General features: G+C 42.1%; 2 protein-coding genes across 2 annotated transcripts in view; one reads left to right on the top strand and one right to left on the bottom strand.

The window, feature by feature from the left end:
• LOC140927443 (hydrocephalus-inducing protein-like) overlaps positions 1–12,707 on the top strand; it is a 54,827-nt gene extending 42,120 nt beyond the window's left edge. The window contains exons 61-76 of the mRNA XM_073377090.1: positions 118–342; positions 921–1,228; positions 1,765–1,912; positions 2,468–2,675; positions 3,291–3,536; positions 3,762–3,931; positions 4,959–5,157; positions 6,096–6,365; positions 6,785–7,090; positions 7,531–7,614; positions 7,988–8,197; positions 9,002–9,165; positions 9,652–9,802; positions 10,035–10,265; positions 11,077–11,301; positions 11,935–12,707. Of these exons, the coding sequence (XP_073233191.1) occupies positions 118–342; positions 921–1,228; positions 1,765–1,912; positions 2,468–2,675; positions 3,291–3,536; positions 3,762–3,931; positions 4,959–5,157; positions 6,096–6,365; positions 6,785–7,090; positions 7,531–7,614; positions 7,988–8,197; positions 9,002–9,165; positions 9,652–9,802; positions 10,035–10,265; positions 11,077–11,301; positions 11,935–12,417 (3,628 nt within the window). The 3' untranslated portion in view covers positions 12,418–12,707. The remainder of the gene's footprint in view (positions 1–117; positions 343–920; positions 1,229–1,764; positions 1,913–2,467; positions 2,676–3,290; positions 3,537–3,761; positions 3,932–4,958; positions 5,158–6,095; positions 6,366–6,784; positions 7,091–7,530; positions 7,615–7,987; positions 8,198–9,001; positions 9,166–9,651; positions 9,803–10,034; positions 10,266–11,076; positions 11,302–11,934) is intronic.
• A 962-nt stretch (positions 12,708–13,669) lies between these two features.
• LOC140927442 (contactin-associated protein-like 2) lies at positions 13,670–15,013 on the bottom strand. Its single transcript, XM_073377089.1, has one exon. It carries the CDS (start codon positions 14,871–14,873, stop codon positions 13,752–13,754), a length of 1,122 nt encoding a protein of 373 aa, XP_073233190.1. The 5' UTR covers positions 14,874–15,013; the 3' UTR covers positions 13,670–13,751.
• Between the last annotated feature and the right edge of the window lie 24 nt (positions 15,014–15,037).

Raw genomic sequence — 15,037 nt, 5'->3', positions numbered from 1 at the left:
CAGACTCAAAAGTTAGAAACACCCTACAAGACTTTATCCTTTACTCTGGAAGTGAAACGGGTAAACGTCATTATTCAAGAGGTTAGTTGAATTATAAATTTATTTTTATGTCCACAGCGCAGCCAACCTTCAACCGGACACTCAACCTTTTTCCATCCCTGTCAGTGGTCGTAGTCTTCTTCCGTACTGTCACTTTGACCTCGAGGAATCGGATTATATCTCCGGTGGGAGACGAAATCCCGAGCTTAGAGGTCCTGGCGGGGCTCCCCCGGGATCAACGCTAGATCCCAGCACAAAGGTCATCGAGTTTAAATCGTGCGGTGTTAAAGTAAAGAATATCAAGTAAGTTATGAGAAAATGTTCCACAAGAAAATCCGTCATATCTATTGTATTACCGATATTCTTATATGTACGCTTCTTCCAAACACTAAACTACTCTCCACCAGCCATTTCAAACATTACAACGCCATAGCAACGTTGGATTGTTGTAGAATAAACGGAACAAACAAGGTGATTGTTCTGGCCAATCACAGCAGGCCTGGCATTCAAGTGAACAAATTAAAACTTGAGGTAAGCAAAAGCAGCAGATTCCAAGCACCGGCAAATACATGCAAGAAAGTGATGTGGAGGAGATTTTTTTTATAGCCTTACTTTTTTATCCGAAACTCGATCGTAAATCATTTAAACGGGCATTTGCCATCTGGCTCAGTTGTTCAAACGCTAGATTGCACCTACCCCTCCCCTAAGCCAACATCAACACTTACTTCTCATTTAGGGCAAAATGTTGGCTTAGGGGAGGGGTAGGTGGGCAGTTTCCCAGAAACGTATAATGATCCAATTGCGTTATCCACGTGATTAATCACTATCCAACGGATAGGAACATTTCACTTCATATAACTTTCACCCATCTGTACACACAGGCGATTCAATGTGATCAACCCATCGAATACAAACTACAGTTTCACATGGACCAATGAAGACTTTCTTGACGGCGTACCTGAAAGTGTTAACTTCCGGTGCTTGACTCCCGAGGGGACTGTACTGAGTGGCAAGAAACATGAGATGGTGTTTGAATACGTGTCTGACTCATTGAATCTGATAGAGTCTTTCTGGCGCTTCTTTGTTCCTGAGCATAACATCTCTGTACCATTTGTCTTGGTGGGTCACACTTTTGAACCTGCGCTGTCATTTGACAGGTCTCACATCAACTTCAGAGAGATGCTTCTCGGTAAGGCGATCCTTTGTTCAATTTTTTGTTTCTGTATTTGTTGCCTTTAATCTTTAACCTTTAGGCCTGTAGATCGTTATTATTTTTCTGCATCCCTAGTTGCTTGTTTGCGTAGATTTGTTGACTTATGGGCATGCTCTAAAAAGTCGAAGTGAAATTTTTGTCTAAATTTGTAGTGACAGTCAAGTCAACAGTGCGGAACACCACCGACAAGCTTGATATAAAGTTGTTTTAACACTTCCTGATTGTCTTATGAAACAAAAAGCAAGTGTAACGTAGTTAAACAAGTAGTGCATTAATCAACTTCATTTTAAAAAATCGCTTATCCTTCTCAGCTAACGACGGGATTCTCTTTGAGCTAATTTAACCACAACTATAAAGTTGCAATATTTGAATTCCCCTCGCAAAAAAATTGAAAAGAATATCCACTTAGAAAAAAATTTGTTCTCAAAGGAGACTTGGCACAAGAGCTAATATGGTACGTGATGTAAAACGTACGATCATGTGGTTGACTTGGAGATTTTTCGGTGTCCTAGGTCACCCAGCGAAGGAAATTGTCCAGTTGGTAAACGAAGAGAACATTCCGTTCACGTTTTCATTCAGTGAATCGTCTTGTCACACCGAAGGCTACGCCTCGAGTCTGGCTGTCGAACCGATGTCAGGTACCATTCTACCAAAAGCAAGGTTTGTAATGAGAGCAACCTTTTTCATGTTTCATACAGTGGCAACCGGATGAGGTTTCTGTTCGACTGTTGAAATCTTGTCTTTTAGCCGGTTACGGTTATATAGTGACCCATTCTGAGACTAGTCTTGTTGCACGGGGAGCTTCTCAGTAAGCAGACAAGTGGCACAACTCCCAACTTGTCATATCGGTTATAGGAGAAGAGTCAACGGCTCGCTAACAAAGCATCTTTCTGAAACCAGCTGCTCATTAAATGTAGCCCGAGGGTAACTTATAGAAGAGAATTAATTTGACTCTCAAGCTCTCTTGAAAGGAACACTACCTTCTTGGACATAATAGATGGAAAATTTAGACCCCCCACCCACCCCCCCTTCCCCCCAATCACGGTTTGACTTTCCCGCGGCCTCATCCTAGATTTTGGGGCAATGGCGGATTGCTCTTCCAGTTATTCTCTCCAAGATTGTTGTTAGAGTAATTCTTAAAGGATCGTGGTCGCTTTCTTTACACCTTTTCGTGGTGTTTGATCCCTGTGATGTCTGTTGTATTTAAATCTGTAGGCTACCAATCGAGATCTCCTTCACGGCGACAGAACAAAATGAGGTGAACTTTAACGTTCTCTGTCACGTGAAAAAGAAAACTTCACCACTGACGTTGAACGTGAAGGCGGAAGGATACGGCATGAACGCACAGCTGATATGTGAGGATTCACAAGGAAACAAGGTGGAGCTGACCTCGAAAGGCACAAATAGGATCAACCTTGGAATGGTAAGATGGTACATTAATATACTCTTGCTAATGACTTGAACTGAAGTTTTTTTTGGATTCATGTTTTGGTAGCCAATTCCATGCTACAAGATAGTAATCTAAATGTTCAGTCGTGCGGTAAAAAGTGATGCGAAAACGCGCGGGGGCTGGGGAGAGAGAAGGCGGTCCCATTTTTTCCCGCCCCCGCCCTCTTCCCCAGATCGCGCGCATCTTATTTTTGCCTGGCCTGTTTCGCGACGTTCCCATTATCTGAGGACCTGGTATAGGCTATGTTTTGGAAACCTTCCTGCATACTGCTGGGGTCAGTCTGATTCGCTCTGGGTCTTTGACCAGCTCAATGGCAGTTCCGTTTTCAGTCAGTCCGAACGGTTGCCGCGAACTTAATTATCGGATGTGGCTTTTATCGCGAACTTGAAACTTTTATTTTCGTCTGATGCTCGTGTCATTTTCAGCATTTTGCCTGTCTTCTATTGTCGTGTGGTTGAAAGTGTAGATGAAGTTGTTTCGACAATTCTTGGGCGTATGAAGTTGTCCAGAGCTAACAGATCGCTATGAGCTTTACTTAAACAGATAAACCGTATTGAGGAATCATTTTTATCTTTGCTTGATTTTTAGGTGGAGATCAACGAGAAAGCTACCCGTCAGCTTTTTGTCATCAACTCAGGGAAATTTAACTTTGACTTTTCCTGGGAGGTTCATAACCGGACCAAGCTCAAAGGACTACGGTGCCCCGAGGGGGAGAAGCTAGTGTCGGTAACACCGGAGACCGGTACGGTACCGTGTAGTACCCGTAAGAGATGCCAGTTAGCCTTCTGTCCGCCAGGACGACTTAGTTTGTCGGGGTGCGACTTGCTGTTAAAGGTAATTCTTGGCGTAAATACGACCATTGTGTGTTTTTTTTTGTCTGTGAAATTTCGGTTACTAAATATTTAGAAAGCACAAACTTAAACTGTATTGTAGCGACTTGGTTGTTTTCTGTTCTTCAACTGTTTCTCCCCTTCCGCGCAGGTTAAATTGCTAAACATTTCTCTCGTGGAATTTCGTTCCATTCATTCCATACTGATGCTCTATATTTTGTTTGTGTAGATAACCAACGGACCCACGTTCACGATTAACTTGACTGGCACAGGAGTTCAGCCCGGATTAAACTTCTCTTTTGTGAGACATGACTTTGGACCGTGTTTTCTGTACCGTGCAGGCATGCCACTCAAGCGAACAACGCTGATCATCAAGAACGAGGACACTAAAGATATCAGGTTTACCCTTGCACTTGGTTGTTGTGTTTTTAGAAAGTACTTTTTAAAATATCGTAGCCTGCGAGCAAGCTCTCCTATTTGGGCGAGTGAAACGAGTCTCGCGAGACTCGCTTCGCTTGCCCAAATAGGAGAGCTTAACTTGCTTCTGTTTCGACTTATCTCCTACTCCTGTCGATGATACAAGTAATTAATGTTCAACAAGAGAGATTTTGCGAACAATGTCTACGTTCAAATGACGGGTTTATATCCTTCCGTACAACTGGGCCTGGTTGTTTAATGCTGCATGAGTTGAGATAACCCAGGGTTAGTGCGAAATGTGAAGTTTAAAAAGCAAACTAAGTTTTATTCTTTTTGTCTACAATTTGATGATTGGATGCTCTAAAAAGAATACAGAAAATTATCCGAGAACTTGCTTTTGAACAAAAGAAAAGGAAACCTGGCTTAAAATTTAACCCCGAGTTTCCCCAATCGGCCTTTGAACAACTGGGCCGAGTCCTCTTACAATTCGCCACGTTAGAAACGAGGAGGAAACTGGGTCGAGTTAACCTTCGCAAAGACATCCGGGGATTGTTACTAGGGACGTTCCCATCAGCTATTGGCGAATCTTCTTCCTCTCTCCAGTAACAGTTCCAGAAGTCTTTGCGAAAGTTAACTCGGTGTTGTTTCCGTCTCGTTTGTTATGTGGCGAACACTACGATAAGTTTTTCAAATAGTCATAAACACACAATGACCTTACAAAACTTATACGAGCTCATAAAACTAACTGCTCAATCGACTTCAAACAACAAACTGAATGAATGCTAACTTTATTTGTACACAGTTAAAACATCAGTCTAAAATAGAAAATTAATTAAGAATTCTCAAAAACTGTTCTTTTGCATATTTTCCAACGATAAAATGTCTTCATTATCAAAGCCGCTGATTATAATTATATTATAAGTAATTAAACGTGTTCGATGCGCGCAAACGTCACCTAATTCCATTTTTGACTCTTCTGACTCTTTGGCGTTTTTTTCTTATTGTGCAGTATCGAGAGTCAGTACCAGAACTGTGCACACCTGGAGGTACATTGTCAACCTGGCGTTCTGATTCCTAACCAAGTGATGCAGGTTGATATCCTGTTTTATCCTCGAGAGGCCAGACGTTATCATGAGATTGTACCGTTTGAAATCAATGGTCTGTCCACCATGAATGTGGAAATATTCGGTGAAGGAACTGACATGAAGGTAGGTCTCTTAACCTTAACAGTGACAACCATCTAATTCCTCCTTATAACGTCACTCCTAAATCAAGCATAATGGTGACGAGAATGAAAGAAATGATCGCCTACGTTGAAATGTCTTAATTGTTAAACAAATTCCTTTCATTTGTACTGTAAGGAAAGTATACTAAATATAGAGAATCTTACATACAAAGGCGTGTTAGGAGTAAGCCCTCGGGTTGCCATGGTAATTTGAGAACGTGTGGTTGATCACAAACGTATGGTTGACGTTTCATTGCGCGTTAGGCTAATTACAATTAGATGAAGACGGTTGACTGTTAACAAAGTTTCGAGCACAGTAAGTTCAGTTACGGTTGTATTGACACTTGTGGTTCTCTTCTAGCATTATCAATTTTTATTATCGGTTAATTTTTTTATTATTAGTTAGTTTTTCGTTATTAGCAGCTTATTGCTGGTCAACCAAACACTAGCTAATCACTTAACAAAAACAACAAACAATCCCAGTTCAAAGTTTACCCGCTAGCTGGCCTCTTTATACACGTGGTTTGTCATTGGATTAGTCCTCTACGAACGGTACTAACCAACTGAAGACATTGGCTGAGTAAAACTGTTTAAAAGGTGGACAGCAGGCCAAGAGATAAAACGGGCTATTATACTAACAGTGATAAGCAAAAACGAGTGTCTTGTCTAAACGGGAGGTTGCGGGTTCGATTCCCGGGGACGCACCAATACTTAAGGTCTTAAATAACTGAGAAATGAAGGTACCATGGTTTCGCCCTGCAAACGTCTAGACCTTTGCGTGGCTAGGACGACCACCTAAAATGGCGGTCCCGTCTCTAGTAGGAGGCGTAAAACAAAGCTCTCAAGTAGTACTTTCGTGCTTAATAAATTGACACTCAGATAAAGTGCATTTTTTAAATCCTTCCCGCCATCTACTCGTAGGTTGAAGTGGCCAACCCTTCAGACAGAAAGGTAATCTTCGGCGCCCTGCGTGTCGGTCAAACGAGCCAGCGGAATTTGAAGCTAGTTAATCGCAGCCCTGCTCCAATCACATTTACCTTGGCGATCACACCGGCTGTTGTGGCGCTACAGCAGGCCAACATCCTTACTATTAATCCCTCCACGGAGATTACACTTAGAGCGAATGGGGGTTCATGTGGCGTAGAGTTGACTTTCAAACCGAAAACACGTATTCCGCACTTCACTGAAGAAGTAAGTAGTAACAAAGGTTGTTTTTCATGAACTCGTTTGGGGGTGAAAGAGTTAGCTTTATTACGCGATAAATAATCATTGCCACAATGGCTCATTTGATGGATGATAGAAGTTCTGAAGTCGCATTTGGTAAACTGACATTCAATAGTTTCCTTGTACATGTAAAATCGAAAGTATTACCGAAGTTCGCTTAGAACTAGTCTGAAAAACATTAGCTACCCAGACTAATGTCCTTGTAGTCAGGTCCCGGAGCTTACTAGGATGTTCTTCAGTATGCCCAATTTAAGCATCGTTTAGATAAACCTCTCAAATTTGACTTTACACACTTCTGAGTTTAGAGTCAACTACAGTTCAGTACTAGTATGACGTGTATTTTACTATTTTATCTGTTAACAGCTATAACTTTCGTGTTCCCGCAGGTGATGTTGGAATGCGCTGGGATGTCACAGCCGATATTCGTGGTAACAGGGTCTTGTCAGGGTATAGAGATCGCTCTTGATAGTGACTCAGTACCTTTTGGTGCTGTGGTTCTTAGCAGTAGAAGCACCAGGAAGCTGATTATGCACAATACAGGGGACATCGGAGCTGCATTTTCATGGAATGTAGAGAAGTTCATGCCAGACTTCTCTATTGCTCCAGTCAAGGGTTATATTTCACCGGGCATGGAGGTGTCGTTTGAGATCATTTTTCACCCCACTGTGGTCAATCATGACATCAGATATGAGGTAAATGGCTTATTAGAATCAATTGGTGATCAGCTCGTTGTTTCTTTTCGAGTGTTACTTTTTGAAGGGCGATAATTTTCAGCCCTTGTATCTTTACTTTTCTGGGGTAAAGTTTGGTAACTACAACCCTTTTCCTGACCTAATAGTACAGCCAGTCAAAGCTATCAGTGTAAGCTTGTTTCGCAGTGCCTGTTCAATCCTGTTTCCAGGCTTAAACTAAAGTAAAACAGGCTAACTATGAAGTACTGTATGTACTATTTTCTTGACGATCAAAAGCGGTTATTTTGTAGTAATTTGAGAAGAAAGTTAACCCAAAGGAAATGAAATTTAGCAAATGTGGCATTTTTTGTGGAATAACCTTGTTAGGTCGAACGCCCGAGGTCGTCCACGCAAAGTTGTTGTTGTTTTTGTTGTTAACGCAGTGTTTTTTTGCGTGACAGAATCTCCGTTGCACTATTGAAGGAGGCAAACCTCTCAAGTTGGTTCTCACAGGCAGCTGTATTCCTCAAACCCCCCTCAAAGAGGTAAAAACACCAAACACATTACATCTGATCTGATAATATTTCAATAATTCTGTTCGTCTCACTGTCGAGTATTTTGTAGTGAATGAACCACTACATTTTCGCCTACCTTAGCTTGCCATAACGACTCCTACGTGAAAATTATTGACCCTTATGAAAATGCAAGCTATATTATTGTACAAACCAGTGATCGAGATCGAACTGCCTTAATATTACTTTAAGATCACCTATTAAAATATTCATTTCTTTCACGGATGCTTATTAGTAGGCTTATTTGGCTAAACGTGCCTTTAATTATGGTACGTTTAATCTTATTTTGATAATTACTTCTGATCAAGGAGAGTCACCGAGTTTCCATTTATGTGCCTTGTTGTAGGTTCTTCACTTTGCTACGCATGTCCGTACACGTGACACGCGCAATCTTGTGATCCATAACCGGACAAACCAGTTGTGGATGCTGCGGCCCGTGATAGATGGCGAGTACTGGTCTGGCCCAGACAGCATCACAGTGGAGCCACAACAGAGCAAGAACTACGAGCTGACCTACCGACCGCTGACCATGACCCAGGAGGGAAAGAAACACACGGTATGTAGACTGACGCATTTTTTGTTTGACTTGGTGAATCAGTACCCTCATGAGTTCCTCTAAGACTCTAGTAAGCCCCTTGTGTCATAGCAAATTGTTATGTTAAAAGGTAATGATCGAATAGCACAAAATTATACCGGGTATAAAGAAAGGGGCTTGGCGGTGATCTTGACTTAGATTCGCGCTGGTTCCTTTATTTTTTGTGAGTTACACCATAAGTGTAAATTACTATTTTGCGTCGATGTTTTCCCTGATGAATGTAGTTGTAACAAATACGAAGGTATAGATCTGCTTTCGTTTCCTGTACAGATATTTCTTTCTTCCACTTACAACTCCGAAAGGGATACATGTTCATGAGTTTTAAGTGAAAGCTTGAGGCCGTTGCAGTGATAGCTTAATAGCCTGTGTTTCAGACGAAATGTACCCCATATATGCCAGCGTTAACATGCATCTGTAACGAAGGTAATACTTGCAAGTGACTACCTTTTAGCGTTATATCATCGTCATATCAACAACGATGGAAAGAACCTTGTCGGGGGAAGTTTGTTTTGATAGCGCACCGCCAGACCACAAAACCGCCCATATTTTTGCGTAGTCAAGTGCGCGCGAACAGTCAAAGAAAAGGCATGGAGCGAGGTGTTGAAAACGGAGAGTGAGATTCGGCATAGACGTTTTTTCCTCTCGCCTCACACTCTTCGCGCGTGGAGGCTCTAATGCTCGCTCCTTGAAAAAGCGATTTGAAGGAAAAACCGACTGTTTTGCGTCTATTACACCGCTAATGTTCAGCATTTCTGTTTGCTTAAGGGCTCTGTGTTTTTCGCCCTCCCGGATGGCAACGGGTTGCTGTACAATGTGACAGGTAGCGCTGAGGGTCCGAAGCCAATTAACAACATACAAAGAGAGGTGCCTTGCAAAACGTTTTACACTGAAATGCTGACTGTCACTAACTGGCTACGGCGACCTCAAAGGTTTGCACAGTTCTTTGTCTTTTTCCACCTGCCGTGGGATTGTGTCTTTGATTGTGTACTAACAAGCTTGGCCCTATGGTTGTTAATAATTTAAGGTTGTTATACACTGAGTACAAAGTAGATTCTGTAGATGGTGTACATTCTATTTATGCCTATGGAACAACTGGCTTTTACATTGCGGTCATCGTTTTTTTTTTTGGCCGTGATAGGTCATGAACGGTTTCAAAAATGGACTCGCATATGTTAAGTGGAAGTGGTAAAATTTAGAGGCCGATGCTTGGTACATCATTGCTAGCAACATCGTGTGGTGGTGCTCGCAACGTAAGCGCAGCATTGGAGGCAACATTACCCATGGCCAATTATGGACGTACGTCACAAACAGTTGGTCTAACGTTTTGGTTAGGTTACTAACTAGTCACATAACTGAGTTAAATACTGTTCAATTAAATATTTAGACATTCTGTTGATACTCGTATATTTCTGTAGATTCCGCGTGATTATTGAGATGTTGAAGCCTGACAAACCTGACAGTGCTACCACACTGAAAGGACTAGACTACATCGACGTGCCGGGTTTGTCCAAGCGTGATTACAGGCTGAACTTCTTTGCGCATAAAGAAGGAACTTTTAGTGCTAAGGTAAGGTCCATGTGCTTGTGTACTCGATTGCGTAGTTGTAGTATGCCCACCCCACCCCCATCTATCTTGACTTTTCTGCCCCATCTGGACAAACCACTGTCCCTGACTGCTTTCAAGGCGTAGCGGTTTGCTTCTGGTACTATTAATTCTCTTTGATGTGATTACCCATTACAAACGTACATAAGTCTAATTTTTCTCAGTACTAACTGTTTCAACTTACTTAAACCTGCAGGTGATCTTCCGTAACGAGCACGGTGGGGAATATCTATTTTATTACGTGACGTTCAAGGCGGTGGCTCCTGGGGTGATGGCTACTATTGATCTGGCCACACCCATACGAAAAAGTACCTCCCATGTGGTGACGTTACACAATCCTCTCAGTACCCCTGTGACATTCAACTCTCAGTGCTCCGTAGCAGACATACAGCTTCCTCCGAGTTTCACTGTGCCTCCTCTATCCGAGGTTTGTATCTCAGTCCATGTTGACGTGTTACTAGTGAGCAAAGACGTTTTTGAGCGATGCACGTCAAACCGGAAGTGGACTTTTTTCGTGCTTAACCAGTGGTTTTGCCCAAATTTTCGGGCAAATCGTCTCTAGAAGAGTGAAGGCACTTAGCAAGACAAGTTTGGTAACGTCAAGACACTTTACAATGAAAAAGACCTTACTTCCGGTTGACGCGCGTCACTCAAAATGGGCTTTGCTCTCTACTGACACTTGTGATCGACCAGGGATCGCGGATGGGAGGTTGACGTACAAAACCCTGTAACATTACACCGTTAAATATCAACATGTGCCTGCCGGCATCCCCATTGTGACTTGTTGATTCTTTACCAAATTCTCTTATTTTCAGGTTTAATACCTTGCTTTGAAAGTTGAGACTTCTGCATTTGTTTATTTCAACTTTATTTTCTTTGTATTTGTGTTTGGTTAATTATGATATTGAGTTAAACTGAGAAAAATAAGTGTTGATCAATTGATTGAATTGATCCATAATATATGCACCTGTCCCCTATTTTCGCAGGGGTAAGCCCAAATCCGCCTGCTTGGAATAGCCACGGATAAGAGCAAAATACAGTTGAAACTTAAAAAGTCCGGAAAAAAAAAGAAAAATTGGATGCTTCTTCTGCTACAGCTTATCATTTACAGAATGTTTAGAACAACTTGAAATGACCTTGTAGTATATCAGATTTGTATTCTGAACTTACAGTTAGCATAAATCGTGATTCTGACCATGTCTCAAGTATTAATTAGTTTTTATTCATATGCCTTTCAGGGCTCGTGTATGTTTGAATATCTACCCCTGAAGGCCGGTGAATTGATTGGCCGACTGTCATTTAGCAGTTCAGAACTTGGTGTTTACCAGTATGATCTAAACCTGACGGCTACCCCTGCTGGTTCCGAGGCTCCTGTTCACTTCCGCACCGCTCTGGGCTCTAGTCAAAGTCAGACTTGTCGTTTTGTGAATTTTGCCAAGTCTAAAGTCGAGTACAGCTGTAAGGTAATAACAGTTTATGTTTTTGTTCGTGAGGCTTTTTGGCTGGTTACTGTCTTTTTTACTCTGAGGAAGTAGCCTGAGAAAGCAGGCGACATACTTCTAGTTTCCCGCGAAGTGAGGTCTGAGGAACGAGCCCAGAAATTCTTTACTGATGAGGTGTCACTACCCAGATCTGGGTAGTGCTTCTGATTGATCGTACCGCGAGGGAAATTTGCTTCAGAAAATCAGTGGCACTCCAGATCCCAGATCAGAAAGCAGCTGTTAGAAATAGCGTGTGCGTTTATACGTTTATGCGACTCGAGATAATGCGTTTGACGTCGAAAGGTTTTTTGCCGTGAAGACTAAAATACTATCCTTGCCGTTTTATTTAATTTACCATTTGACTGTATCATTGCTTGATAGAACTAGTTCCAAAAAGACCCATTACGTTAGCGAGACTATTTAAAATTGTATTTACTTGTGATTATTTTAACCTGAACGTGGCCGTATCAGGCAAATTGATAATTATGTAAATAAAATTGAAAGAGACTAGGTATCATATAAGTACTGAGTTTTCCCCTAGTCTTTGCTGCAACTGCGTATTTTTTTGCAACTCAACTTATAAATTAAACTGACCGCCTCAACGTTTCATTTCAGGTGGATAGTACGGACTTCCACGTGGAAAAGTCAATCACCGCTGCTTCGGCGTCGAGCGGCGGTACGGAAGTCGGCGTGGAAGTAACGTATGAACCGTCCCGTCTGGGTGATACCCGTGGGACGCTAACCGTCTTCTCGGCGGTTGGGGGTGAATACGTGTTTCCTCTGTTTGGTCACTGTAGCCCCCCTAAGCCTCAAGGACCGTACTCAATCAAGGCTGGCGCTACTACATCGATCCCATTCAAGAACGTGTTTTCACACACCACTCAGTTCACCTTTTGTGTGGATAGTCCTTGTTTTAATGTCAAGGCAAGCGAGAGTATTCGCGGAAAAAAGATCCACAATGTCATTGTCGGCTTTGAGGGAAACCATGGTGGTTCCAAGGCCCCGCGCATGGGAAGACTTATGGTCACGTGCCCCAGGAGTGCAGGTGGTGCTGGAAATGTCGCGTGGACTTTCTATTTAAAGGGTGTAACGCCGTGAATTTGATAAGTTTGTGTTTTAGTTTGAACAATGTTATGTAAATTTTTTGAAGTCTCTATCCACAGACTTATTGTACAAGGAAAAGATTTTTTATTCTTATTTAATGTATCCAAAAACGTACTCCACTTTATATACAACTTATACGTAGTCAATGAACTAGACCTTGTTTGATATTGGGCGACCTTGTAGTAATTTATAGCCCGGCATCACTCGGCCTATACATAAAATTGTGTAGCTACAGAGTGCTGCAGAGTACTTGTTCTTAAAGAATAAACTATAAACGATGGTAACCAACTATTTTATCAGTGGCTAATTTAATAATCCTTATTATTTTGCCTTCAGTCGTATGACGGACAGTGTCGAAACTTCCCGAATTTGGGCAGTTACGCCTTTTAAAGCTATAGTGAACACTTGCACGACCACTACCGAGTTTTCCTTGTTGAAAGTGTCTCTGTCAAACGGGTTCAGAATCAACAGAATCAAAATTGCAAATGATCAAGCCTCACAAAAAGGGCTACAAAGGTTTTTGACGGAATTTTCCCCTTTTTTTCAGACAGATATTTTTAGGTGGATTTCCACTGTCGCGTATCCTTTACGTCCCTAAGCACGTAAATTTTACGCGCGTAAATTAAATAGAAACGTGACCTTCCATACATTGCCTCTATTTTTCGCGCGTGAAATTTAAGTGCGTACGCACCTAAAAATTACGTGATAGTGGAAAAGCACCCTTATGGAGGAGTGGTGGAGTAACATTATAGGCAGATTCAGCAAAGAAAACACAACATCAAATAAGATCGCGGAAGCGCGGGGAAAGGACTCAGGCCGGTCTTTTTAGTAGATCTACGCACGCCATCGTCACTGTTAAGTTGTCGTGTTGTCTTTGCTAAATCTGCCTAGCCTGCAAACAAGCTCTCCATTTCGAATACACGCGAAAAGGCACGCGAGAGCCGCACGCAAAAGCTAGCGGCAGTGCTCTCAGGCTAAAGATGCCTGATAAAAAAAGTCGCCGTGATAAGAAGGTGGTCGCCTTTTTTTCAAAGAATGGCCATTTGAGGCAAAGTTCCACCATATCCTAGAATGCTTGCAGTCCACCTTCTCTCTTGAAGTAAGTCTAGTTCTCATCCCATCCCAGCCAAAGCGATCTCAACAACAGCATTACAATAATCCGCAGTCTTAACATACTACATCAAAACACATCTTTGAGTAAGCGATAAAGGATCAATAAGTACATAAAAATTTCTCTGTTTTTCTTTTCTTGGGCTCCAGAAACATAATTCAGCGAATTTATCGAAGTTTAAGCTTTTCTATTGAGAAGTAGGTTCAAAAGTTTGCTGTTAAACTATGCCATAACACTTCAACTTCCCTAGAGTGTGGTAACCAACCTGTCTATTGTTATTAATATCTCCAAACCTTAGCTGTTTAACTGGAAGCTTGGTCTTATCAGTGAGAAGACCGCTGTCTTCACGCCACACAAAGTCGTTTTTATCACAGTTACAACCAAAGCTGGGGTCTGGACATGAGTTGGTCATTCCGCATGCGCATTTATCATTGGCAGATGCTCCGCCCCAGTACCTCATCGTTTGAGAGTCAAGAGACACCCACCATCCATGTGGATTGCCGTTGAAAAGCAATACCGATCCCTGACACTCATATTTGATAAACTGTTCACAGTGTGAAGAGACTCTGGTGAGACTCGCAAGCTGAGAGAGACTCGCTCCTGAGTAGTGAATGTCACGCGAGTAACTACCTTGAGCGCCCCAACCACTGACCTGATGCACATATGTTCTGCTTTCACTGTCGTGACTGATCACTGTCACGCCAACACCACTCTTGTCAGTCATGTCACAGAAAGCTGTAAAAGGTGCCAGACCTCCTTCACCATCTGGATCTATGACGTAATTACCACTTTTACTGCTGACGTATTTCTTTATCATCGAACAGGAAGGTGTTGAAACTTGAACACTAATCTTCACTTTAGTTTCTACTGTCGTCAAGGCGTTAGTCGCTTTACAGGTGTAAGAACTCTCGTGTGATTTCTTGATGTTCCGGAGAATCAGTGTACCGTTCTGCAATACGTCAGAGTCGACAGGAAGTGAAGATTTTCCGTCCTTTGTCCATGTAATTATAGTTTTGAGATCACTTTCAGCTAAACACGGCAGAGGGACTGTAGCTAAATCTATCATTGGGGTCAATTCTTGGGGAGGACGAACTTTGAACCGCAGTGGAGAAAATATTGTCAGTTGAACAGTATCTGTTTTTGACCCCATTATATTCTTTGTGTTACACAGGTATGTTCCACCGTCTGTTTTTGCCACATTGTAAAGTTTCAGGGTACCATTAACCACCTCAGCTCTGTCTTTGGGCAAACAACCAAATGATTTAGACCACGTGATTCTAGGTTGCGGCTGACCGCTAGCAGTGCAGGCGATGGTAACGTTTTGTTTCTCTTCCGCCATTAATCTTTTGGACGACAAGAAAGTTTTGGGAGCATCTAAAAGGAAACATAAAAATCTGTTTACATTTCAATAGACATGCGGTATTAAATATGTGATCTCAAGATTTGGTATGACGCTGCTCTGACACTGCTGGTCTTTAACCCACGGTATACTACAGTTCGATG

This window comes from Porites lutea, chromosome 2 (assembly GCF_958299795.1).
Source record: "Porites lutea chromosome 2, jaPorLute2.1, whole genome shotgun sequence".
Lineage (NCBI taxonomy): Eukaryota > Metazoa > Cnidaria > Anthozoa > Scleractinia > Poritidae > Porites > Porites lutea.
Note: the sequence above shows the minus strand (reverse complement) of the source record. Positions and strands in the feature narration are given on the sequence as shown.

Bases quoted from the DNA above. Each gene is read 5' to 3' on its own strand.
- LOC140927442 (XM_073377089.1), bottom strand. From the start codon at position 14,873: ATGGCGGAAGAGAAACAAAACGTTACCATCGCCTGCACTGCTAGCGGT.